Below are 12295 nucleotides of genomic sequence, written 5' to 3' on the forward strand. Positions count from 1 at the left end.
AAAAGGTGTTAAAAGTTTAGTACGTCCCAAGGGTGCTAGAGGGTATCTTCCATTGCTGGGTCAGGGGCTGGAGAGCAATACACTGGGAGTTTGATGTTCAGGTGAGTGATGAACATATCTAGTGATGGGGAACCCCACATGGTCAAAAGATTCTTTGCCACTAGGGGAAGCAAAGGACCATTCGGAACTAACTGTTGTCCCTGATGGTCTTCAAGGACATTCTTATTTCCAGGGAAATCCTCGCTGAAAGGAGCAATGTGCTGTTTTGTGCCCAATGATACATCTCCAGTGATAGTTGGCATAAAAACAGGGAAACTGTGCCTCAGTTTGGAGATATAGGTTACAGCTATATATATGTCACTCATCAACATCACGGAGAGGTCTTTGTGTCTTTGAGAAGTGGATTGGTTCTTGGGGAATGCCAGGGTTGCAGCAGGGCCACAGATATCATATGCTTGGGGGGGGGGGGGTGTTTACTGGTGACTCTTCCCTTAAGGATCTATATGCTCTCATAATTGTTTTTATGTAGTTGGTGTGAAAAAGGCCTTTTCTCAGACCACAGACCTGAAAACTGCTTTCTTCCTAGGTGAGTGACCCACACTTCGTGTGAAGCATGCAAGAGTAGAAGGCATTTTGGGAGAGACACCTGAAGGAGTGTTCCTGCGACCAGGTTCTCCTTTCTCAATCACCATTGGAGATTTGTCACTGCACCGACAGCAGAGTAGTCAGATGTTTGAGACCACAGGCTTTTCAGAGCCCCTTGCATTAAGCGAAGATACATTCTCCCAACAGGGATTAACCTTTCCAATGAGGTGAGGTGTCCTAGAAGCTTTGGCCAAGAATGGGCAGGAAGCAATTTTCCTCCCAAGAAGGTTTCTGCCACATTTCTGATTCTTTCTACCTTGTTGACTGATGGAAACACTCTGGCCTGGCCTGAGTTGATATACATACACTACAGTAGATATCTGATGGACTGTTGGAGGACAAAACTGGATTTAGTTGAATCACCAACTCCCTGCAGAATTTGAGAAGATTCTGTTTCATAAACAGGTGTCGAGACTCTGCTAGGAGAAGCCAGTTATCCAGACATCTCAGAATCCTTATTTCCATGACATGAGCCCAAGTTGAGACATGGGTAAAGACTTAAGGTGCTGTTGACAGGCTGAAGCATAACACCTTGCATTGGAAAATTCTGTCATGAAAGGGAAACCCTACATACTTCCTTGAGGAAGGATGGATGGGGACTTGAACGTACACATCCTTTAGGTCTATGGTCTGAAGGAAATAATTCTTCCCCATAGCCTGAGTAACAGTGTCTGAAGTCTTCATTTTTTAACTTTGTTTGTAAGACAAACAATCAAACGGGACAAATCTATGACAGGTCTCCAACCTCCCATGAGTTTTTATAATAAAAAATAGACTGCCAAGAAAGCCTGGAAAGTCGTCTCAGACTTCCTTTACGGGTCTTTTGGCCAACATCTTAGACACTTCCTCTAGTAAGATGAAGTCCTTTACTGAGCCTTCAATGATCAATGTCAAAGTCTGGGTCAGAGGCGAATATGCTATGAATGGAACCTGATATCCAGATTGCAGTGCATTCGTGGACCAGGGATCGATCGCGAAGAGCTGCCACCTGCGCCAATGACTTTGTAAGCATCCTCATACTAATGGTAAATTGGGGATATCCCCTCCCTATCGGGAACCTCTGTGGCCACGACCTCTACATTTAAAGGAGTGTCCTCTATGGTGAAAGGTGGACTGAGGGTCTTAACTTCTAGGCTGTTGAAAGTCTATTGGAGGAAGAAGTCATCTTTGCTGGTTGACCTGCTTAAAAAGGTGAGTTCCTTTGGGGTAGTTGAGGGGCAGGCATTCTTGCTGCCGCAGCTCTCTTCATAAGAGAAGCCTGACAAACTTTCTCTAACTTCTAAGGCAGCGCCCACATCTGGAGGAAAAATAAGAGGGGAGTCCACCATGTTGGAGTTCTTCAAACAGTGTGTGTCCATAGAAGACAACTGTTTAGTGCATCTAACTAAGACGGCATCGTGTCTTTTTAGGGAATATAGGTGCCCCAAAGGAAGACTGTCTGATGAAGCAAGAATTCCCAAGCCTTGGGTCCTGACCTCAAGAGGTCTTCAAATTGTTTCAGGGTGATCTCGGCATGCAGATTACTGCCACCGACCAGTGATCCAGTCAGGAACAGGACTGAATGGCAGACATAACTGCTACCTACATATTCTGCATTTCAGGACCAGAGAAAATGGAGGGGAAGTTAGGTAATTTATCACTCGTGTATACTCTGTCAAATTTATAATGATGGTCAAGGTGTAATTGTGGACAAAAAAACAAGTTGCCATATTTCCGACATTATATTTCGAAAATAAAGAGAAAGAGATGCAATTTGATAGTTATAACGAATACAATTACTTTAAATATAAAACATTAATGATATAAAATCTCAGTTTTTAATTGTTATAGTTTTGTATCAGTATTCAGCTGTACAGTACTATAAATAAATGTGGCACAAATGTTGCTGATATAGTTTCTCAGGTCAGGGATAGGAATTTATTGATCGGCTTTTGTCGGGAAGTATTCCCTGCGGGCAGGTACTGATAAGAACCATCTGCGACGATAAGTAACTTCAGCTCCATACCAAAATGTAGAAGAGAGAAAGAAAATCACAAACACTACAAGAGATGTCTCAAAGATTAAAGAGTCAATTAAAGGAGAGACAAACAGGAATCATAAACTAACTGTCAGCCGTATTTGAACAATGGTTCTGTAAGCATTTGCTATTAAATATATCACCATCTTCCATAATTGTAATGGATAATAAATCTTATCATTTAAGAAGACTAAATAAAACTAACACTTCATAAAACAACAAGGCACATTTAAAGGAATGACTCGTAAAAAAGAAGCAGTACCCTGAGACTATAAGTTAACATGTCAACTTTTAGAAATGGCCTAGTAATACAGTACTCCTGAAATCTATCTATCTACCAAGACACTTCCTGATTGACTACAATCTTTGCGACATCTCTATTGTAGTGTTAGTAATGTTCTCTCTCTCTCTTTTACACCTAGGTGTGGAGCTGAAGCTACTTATCGTTGCGGGTGGTTCCTATCAGTATCTACCAGCAAGGAATATTTCCTGAAATATAGATACTGTAATGCATATGTGATTGATAAAATTGAAGTGGATAATAGCCACAAGGTTATTCGTCTTCTTCTCCCCCCATCGTATTGCCAATATAATCTGATTGAACTTGCAGTATTTGGGCACAAGTGAAGACCTGTGTCGCAAGTATTTCTAAATAGCAGATTTAAGGGTGCTTTTAAAACCAGCACTACATTTGGTGACAAAAGAAAATTGATTGAATGCCATAAAACATGCTGAAAACTTACAGGAGGATGATGCAAAGCGAGATGTGGTAATCAATAAATATATTGATTTATTAATAAAAAGTCTTGAGCTTAGGTCATCTGATAATGAATTTTCTTAAAATCAAATGATATAATATGTTACGTTACCTAAACTGTATTTCAAAATAAAAGTTAGATGCATAAAATTGTTTGCACTCTCCTATATTTGTACTATTATTATTGTTATTATCAGCCAAGCCACAATCCTACTGGGATAGGAAACAAATAAGGAAAAGAAATAAAGGATGAATATTATGATGACAGAAAAATAACAAGATGGCAAATATTTAGTGTTAAAAACATAAAAAATAACAATACAACATAGAGAGTATGTTGATTTGCTAATAAACATAAAAATATTACTACTGTAAGAGACAGTATGACATGAAAAAAACAAACCAAAGCAAAATTTCAGCCATACCTTTAAAGGAGATAATCTTTTAATAGGTCATCGATTCCCAAAGGAGATTACTTCAAGAATTTTAGTGGGGTGAGAAGTCGGAAATATGGCAACGTCTTTTTGTCCTTAGGTATACCTTGACCTTCTTTGTAAATTTGACAAAGTACCAGTGGTGATTTGACTGGATGCCAGGTTAGGAACATCTTGGATGGTGTGAAAGTGCCAAGGAGGGTAACTTAGATGACTGCTTGTTTTAAGCGAGTTCTTCGTGGCTGACACTTGTCTTAAATAAGACTTGTGTGTCTCGAGTCTGATTAGAAAGCGCCTCAGCAAGCTTATGGCTTGGGATTTGAGAAGGAGGGAATAATGTGTTTTAACGCACTGCATATCAGCAATTTGCGCGCAAGAAGGCTCATCTAGGCAACCAAAGCAATGGATTAGGCTCAACCTTGATAAATGTAATGCTTCCGAACTAAACGTCGGAACCTTGTGGGAGGCTACATCAGCTGAGCTGGTGCCCACGTGCACAGTAAGGTTTTCTTGAGTCATTAATAGTGATAATATCCTGATCATGAGATAATTCCACTTTAGGGGTAATTGGTGATTCCACCTTGATAGTCCCATTAGAAGACCTAATGTCTGAATGTGGCCTGATTGGTAACATCTCTGCCTGGTGTTTGCCAGTCAGCCGTTCAAGTCCCGCTCAGACTCGTTAGTGCCATTAGTGTCTGAAACCTTACCATCCTTGTGAGCTAAGGTTGGGGGGTTTGGGGGAGCCTATAGGTCTATCTGCTGAGTCATCAGCACCCACTGCCTGGCCTTTCCTGGTCCTAGCTTGGGTGGAGAGGAGGCTTGGGCGCTGATCATATAATAAATGGTCAGTCTCTAGGGCATTGTCCTGATTGCTAGGGCAACGTCACTGTCCCTTGCCTCTGCCATTCATGAGCGACCTTTAAACCTTTATGAGAACGAGACTGTTGGGGATTGTAAGCCAAAACTACCTGATATTGAACCGAAGCTGACAATGGAACACAACCACAAGGGGTTCCATTCGTAAACGAGCTTAAGTCATGGCAGCACAATCAGAATGTGCATTATCCGGTGACATAGTATAATAGCCATCACATGGAGGAATATCATTACTTGTTGAAATGGCGGTGCATTCAGTGACACTGTCACACGAGGGAACAATGGCACATTCAGTGACATCATGACGTGTGGGCACAGCATCACGTATAAACTTGTTTGCTTGAGAACACTTCCGGGCTGTGTCAGGTATGGACAACAGGAGCAAGATTAGTGAACATGTAATTACTATTAATTTCCAATCATTTTGCTTGGAAGAAGACATAATAGGTTCAGAGCCAAACCAGTCCAACCAATCTCAAAACACTAAAGGGAAGTTCTGGGAGAAGTCCAGAGAACTTGTAAATGAAAAGTGGTATTGAGGGCCCCTGGGGGTATGAGGCAAACCCGGCTCATGAGCGGAAGAATAAAGTGGATCCTCCAACAGGGTTGCCTCTGTACGGGGGAGGGAGAGATGACAGTCTCGACTCTAGGGTTCCAGTTATGGAAAAGGCGGTGAGGGGTAAGGACTTTCAACGCCTTGAAGGGAGATATCTCCCTAAAGCAAAGTCAACCCCAGATAAAATTGGCTAAATAGGGGTTACCACTACATACACTAGTGGGAGTGTCATAGGTAGATGCAATATTATTGAAGGAATATATTACTACAACACAGAAACGTATTTAATCCTAAAGTGTCAGCAACGAGATGAGATTTGACTACCGTAGTGTTTGGTCAAAGCTGTCATGACTTCACTGTTGTCAGTATTTTGGAGATCAACCAAGCCTCGACAAAGAGTGCCTGCAGCGATAAAGGAACTATCTTGTTTGAACCAAGATGGAATCACCTCAATAAGTGGAGTTGGCATTTTTTGAGAAAACCGAACCCCGAGGGATAACCCTATTTATGAAAAAATCATCCTGGGTTAACAAGTGCCGCACTTTTATTATGACTCAACACACAAGGTTTAGATTGCATCAGAAACTTGTTCCAGAAGCTTCTATGAAATGATCGATTTGGGCGTTTTCGAGGAACCCAATCAAGACGCAGAATTGTAAAAAATAAATGCCCTATATGGAAATGACAACTGTCCATCATAATTAGCTCTGCCCATACATGGGTGTATAAACTTCAAGAAGAGACTGTTCAGAGGAGATATGACAGGATATAAGACAAGAGAGGAACTATGTCCGAACCAGATAGGAACCATATCCTGATAAGATAAGAATCAGATAAGACCAGAAGTCTGACAGAGCCAGCTTCCAACCTTCCTTTCAGATGACAAATGCCTATCTCCAAAATCCTGTTATGGCTGAGACGAAGAGACAAATTGAAGAGGCCAGCCCTACCTGCTTGTGACAAGAAGTAGCCAACATTGCTTGCAGCCTGGCCTTAGTTACTATCATCGAATTCTTGGAGAAGACTTCTGATGTCCCATCTTGATGCCACCCTTCTGTGACATCTTCTAATCCGAAGTCCTCATGCTAGTTTCACCTGAACTTCAGCCACCCTTCTGTGACATTCTCAAGCCTGAATCATCTCAGCAGCTGCATAAAACTATTCATCATTCCTTAAGTATTTCTACCTTACTGACTGTTCCCCTTTTCTATTAAAGTTTTGATTGATTTGATTTGTCAGGTAGAGTAACATTGATTTTCTTTATAAGTTTGTAAATAAACATGTGTTTTTTGTGAGTTTCTTTTTATATTTATCTCCCATATTTCATTAGTTGTTGTTGTTGGAAATATTAGGAGATAATACATTTTAAAAAATTATCATTATGACTGTCGTCCTCCATAACTGGAGCCTCAGAAGGCTTAAGAGACAAAGAAGCAAGAAGGGGATATCTTTAGATGCAGGTGCTTCTATAAAAAAAAAAAAAAAAAAAAAAAAAAAATAACAGAACTAGGAGTAACCCATTTAAATGACTCAGTAGTTTGTATCCCCATAGGAATAAATTCATTTTGTGATATTTTTTATGTCTTGATTAACAGCTACGTCTGCAATTGTATAATTTGTTAAAGTTCATTAAGCATTGTTTCTACTCTCAACTAATATCTAAATCCTTGGGCTAAGCTCTAAGATTCTTAAAATCTGACTCTACAGCAAACCGATGTTTACAGTATTATTCTACTAATAAGCTACTACCTATAGCAGAGATTTCCACAAAGAAACACAAAAACAGTCACTCTTACATTCATCCTTCAACTCCCAAAAAAGGAAACACATGTGCAAATCCTCCACAACACTGGTACTGTATGTCACACTAAGACGGCAACAACAACAACATCATCATCAATATTGTTTTGCTAAGTTTTCTTCCCCATAAGACCAAGAGGATGTGGATGTTGCGTTTATGGATCTGGAGAAAGCGTATGATAGAGTTGATAGGGAAGCAATGTGGAATGTGATGAGGTTATATGGAGTCAGTGGAGGGTTGTTACAAGCAGTGAAAAGTTTCTACAAAGGTAGTAAAGCATGTGTAGGATAGGAAATGAAGTGAGTGATTGGTTTCCGGTGAGAATGGGACTGAGACAGGGATGTGTGATGTCACCATGGTTGTTTAATTTGTATGTTGATGGAGTGGTGAGAGAGGTGAATGTTCGAGTGCTTGGAGGAGGATTGAAACTGGTAGACGAAAATGACCATGAATGGGAGGTAAATCAGTTGATGTTTGCGGATGATACTGTACTGGTTGCAAACGCGGAAGAGAAGCTTGGCCGATTAGTGACACAATTTGGAAGGGTGTGTGAGAGAAGGAAGTTGAGAGTTAATGTGGGTAAGAGTAAGGTTATGAGATGTATGAGAAGGGAAGGTGGTGCGAGGTTGAATGTCATGTTGAATGGAGAGTTATTTGAGGAGGTGGATCAATTAAAGTACTTGGGGTCTGTTGTTGCAGCAAATGGTGGAGTGAAAGCAGATGTACGTCAGAGAGTGAATGAAGGATGCAAAGTGTTGGGGGCAGTTAAGGGAGTAGTGAAAAATAGAGGGTTGGGCATGAATGTAAAGAGAGTTCTGTATGAGAAAGTGATTGTACCAACTGTGATGTATGGATTGGAGTTGTGGGGAATGAAAGTAACAGAGACAGAAATTGAATGTGTTTGAGATGAGGTGTCTAAAGAGTATGGCTGGTTTGTCTCGAGTAGATAGGGTTAGGATTGAAATAGTGAGGGTGAGAACGGGTGTAAGAAATGACTTAGCAGCTAGAGTGGATATGAATGTGTTGAGGTGGTTTGGCCATGTCGAGAGAATGGAAAATGGCTGTCTGCTAAACAAGGTGATGAATGCAAGAGTTGATGGGAGAAGTACAAGAGGAAGGCCAAAGTTTGGGTGGATGGATGGAGTGAAGGAAGCTCTGGGTGATAGGAGGATAGATGTGAGAGAGGCAAGAGTGCGTGCTAGAAATAGGAATGACTGGCGAGCGATTGTGACACAGTTCCAGTAGGCCCTGCTGCTTCCTCCGGTGCCTTAGATGACCGCGGCGGTAGCAGCAATAGGGGTCAGCATTATGAAGCTTCATCGGTGGTGGATAATGTGGGAGGATGGGCTGTGCCACCCTAGCAGTACCAGCCGAACTCGGTTAAGTCCCTTGTTAGGCTGGGAGGAACATAGAGAGGAGACGTCCCCTTTTTTGTTTCATTTGTTTGATGTCGGCTACACCTCAAAATTGGGGGAAGTGCCTTGGTATATGTATGTATGTAAGATCAAGATTCATGCAAAAATAATTTTTCATACCTTCATCCAAAACTGTAGCTTCAACGGACGTGTTTGGCTGATGTTTGCAGCTCGATTGATATGTAGGATATCTAACACCTCCTTTAGGTCACTAATCCCATAAAAGCCGAGATTATCAGCGACGCCAATAATTTCTCCATGAGACAACTCTGCTTCATTTGCAGAACCTGATGAGGACACAAAACTATTGTTAATCTATTAACATGATATTCAAAAGCTTAAATGATGGGAAAATAATAACTTAAATGTAAAAATTCAATAAAAGAAATTCTTGTAATTACACTGTAAAGCCTTTCAAGTTCTAAAACCATGTTATATTTTGTAAGAGATAAGTCACTTCTTAACTTCAACCTTAATTTTAGGAGCAAACTCAGTCCCTTTAAAACAATGTTATTTTAGGTTGCTTCAAACTTCTACTACTTATTTGTTTTTCGATCAATCATTAATTAAAAAAAAAATTGAAAAAGAATTTTATTCTCTAAAAAGTTGTACACTGGCAATACTCTTAGAATTTATAATTTTCATATGCATTATTTCATCAATGTACAGAAGTCACTTTCAAAGGTGACTATTTTTCATATAGATTTTTTTTTTCATTAAAAGCTAATGTAGAGATTATAGGCAATTAAATTCTCTAACTTTTAATGTTTGGATGATGAAATTGGTCAAAATTAGAAATAGTAGCAGCAATTTTTCTCAAAAAATTTCCTGTTTTTGTAGAGATTGATTGAAAACACTTTAGTATGTATAAGTATGGACTTTTAGTATTAAGTTTCTCCATCACTGTGGATCATAAGGACATACTATAACCATCATATTTTAAGGTTAATTACTTAGCAGTAGTGAGCCATCTTCTCAAATCCAGAAATATATACACTAAATGTACCAAATGTGCATGCATGCCAAGACACGGCTAGTTTAATATATTCTCGTCTGCATATTTTACGCTTCTGGCATATTTAGTTGTCATCTCTGACACTTTATGCATCTTTCAGCATACCCATAACATAAAAATTGTTAATATATAAAGGAGCAGATAAATAAATACAAAATATATCTCAGAAAGATGTGTAGCAAATGTTCATTAACAATACCACAGAGAAAATAAGAAAACTGATAACCTTTTCCTCAAGAAATTATAGATAGTGGTGTTGTTACTGTAAATGAGATACTAATATAAATAACTTTCCTTGAAATTCTTGAATAAAAATTAAATACATAGGTAGCCTGGTCAGAAAACAGTTGAGTAAGGGATCAGACGTACTTGTGTAAATATATAAAAAGGTCTTTTTAGCAATAAAACTAACTGATTTCATTAAAAAAATATTTGAAACATGAAATACAGGTGTTCTATTAACCAAAAATACAATAAGCTGAATTTCCAAAATTCAAAGCAGAGGCTATGAGTCGTAAAATTATTTGTCAGCTCTGGGTTCTTATAAGAGGGAAGGTAATAGTTATCAGGGAAATTTTAAACAACGAGAGAATTTCACAACTTGGTGGAAAAGAATCAGTACTGCAATTTCAAAGGTAGGTTTTGGACCAGCAGTACAGTAAATAGTAAAGCAATGTTAATTTTTTCTCCAAAATATAAAAAAAAATAATTTGAGAATAGTCATATGACCATTTAATATCAGTAACAAAGCATCAAAAAGGACAACCTCATTTACTTGGTATGGAGACAAACTTTCATTGCATTTATCATTCATGCTGTTCTAAGTTTTTTGTCATGTGTGTTAAATTTGATCCTCTGTAAATACCATTATACTAACCATACAAGTCTAAAAAATTTGCTTTAGACCATTGACCAGCTTTGGAGATCTCTCCATGGTTCCTATTTCCTATATATATTTTCTTTTCCCTAGATTAGGATTCACTCTTATTCTCCTTTTCTTCTCGTATTTGTTAAAATATAACTTAGCAAGTTTTATTCATAGTTTCAATCTGCTTCAACATTAAAAATAAATGAAAAATTACTATTATAGCTATTTTAAATAGTTTTAGAGCAATTTCTAACCAACTCCTTATTTATACAGTACACTAATTAGTAGAAATCATGAAGTTATTCTGTACTTATTAAACTCTTACAGCACAATAAATCTCCTAGAACCCTATGAATTCTAAGGTTTGTTTCAGAAGAAATCCATTTCTAAACATGTAAATCTTGCACTTATAGAAACTAACACTACTGTAAACTTACTTCTATATAATGCAACTTTAAAGCCATTCATAGTTACTCTTTTGTCTGTAACTATATAAAAATTTTGACCGCTCATTTTCTCACGCTTCATGCTGCACAAAATCTTCCAATTGTCTGTCCCTATGACACTGAAATAAAGAAAGTAGAGCATATTATAGGGAAATGACCATCGGAATTTTGAGAACATATATCATAATAAGTAAAACCTAAAGGAAAATTGATGTAATAGTTCTTATTACAAAATAAGTCATTTGATACTCATTGTAAGTGAGAGTTATCAGCCCTAATAATATATGCTATAATGAGCCTTTCTTTGGTTTTTCACTAAATAGTGTGATAGGTTACCAACTTCGTGAATTACACAACTAGTCTAGCTATTAATAGAGATTCAACGCTCAACTTCATATGCATATTATCTATTTTCAATGACAACATTAAATGCAGGGTGTATGTTAAGGCACTAATGTAAATCTGTTTACCAAAATAGATGATGAAAATTTTATGGTATTTTATCATCACTATACAGTAGTAAGATTTCTTGCTTTTGTCAGCACTATTATTATTGTTATTATTATCATAATTGTAACATTATCATCATTATATACAGTACTTTATTTTTAGGCCTAATTTTTCATCCGCTCTTCATGAAATCTGACTGCAAGATACCCCCATAATTTTATTATTTGACCCAAATGATCATAATTTTTTTTTTCTTTATAAGACAAAATGGTAAAACTTGTCAAATCATCTGTCTCAGTGTAAAATAATAATTAAATAATATAATTAATATTACAGTATTTCATTCATTATGACACTTCCAGATCTTTTGGGGCATCACCAAAATGATGGATTGTAATGTACAAAGTTTCTGTTTAGTTCACCAAACATTCAACTGGGCTCCACAAGGTACTAGAGGACTATGAAGTATGAAGTCAGAGATGATGAATGGAGAAGTATTGAAATAAAAGCTCTAGTTAGAGACGACTGGCGAAATTAATTGAGGCCCTTTGCGTCAATAGGCGTGGGAGGAGATGATGACGACGTTTAAGTGGAATAAAACGATAAAAACCAGAGAGGCCATTTCCATTATTAATGAGAAGAAAATATCCTGAGGTGATATTTACTAGTTGCCATGGACAATTAATTACCTGGTTATTTTGAAACTATTAGTTTCAAAAGGAGGAACCGAATTCCGAGTAAACCAACAAAAGGGATTATTTCTTAAGTACATTTAAATTTCCCTTGGCCTTTGGCAGCTGTGAAATGGACTGACATCTATTGCTTAAGGTAAGAGTCAGAATAGTCTATACTGAAAAATCTACACATCAGAACACTGACTAACAAACCATGGTCCACAGAACCTTTACTTCCATTGTATTCCTAATATACACTGCAGCAATAAACACTTTTCATGTTATAAAACGAGTACTTCAATTCTTGTAAATTATGATCTTATTTTACTGTTTATATC

At 37.9% G+C, this 12295-nt stretch overlaps 1 protein-coding gene across 1 annotated transcript in view; it reads right to left on the minus strand.

The window, feature by feature from the left end:
- The window catches only part of LOC137656406 (PMS1 protein homolog 1-like), a 44651-nt gene that overhangs the window by 5987 nt on the left and 26369 nt on the right, over positions 1-12295 (minus strand). The window contains exons 5-6 of the mRNA XM_068390582.1: positions 10825-10952; positions 8625-8791 (exon numbers count right to left, since the gene is read on the minus strand). Coding sequence (XP_068246683.1) covers positions 8625-8791; positions 10825-10952 — 295 coding nt within the window. The remainder of the gene's footprint in view (positions 1-8624; positions 8792-10824; positions 10953-12295) is intronic.

This window comes from Palaemon carinicauda, chromosome 17, assembly GCF_036898095.1.
Source record: "Palaemon carinicauda isolate YSFRI2023 chromosome 17, ASM3689809v2, whole genome shotgun sequence".
Classification (NCBI taxonomy): domain Eukaryota; kingdom Metazoa; phylum Arthropoda; class Malacostraca; order Decapoda; family Palaemonidae; genus Palaemon; species Palaemon carinicauda.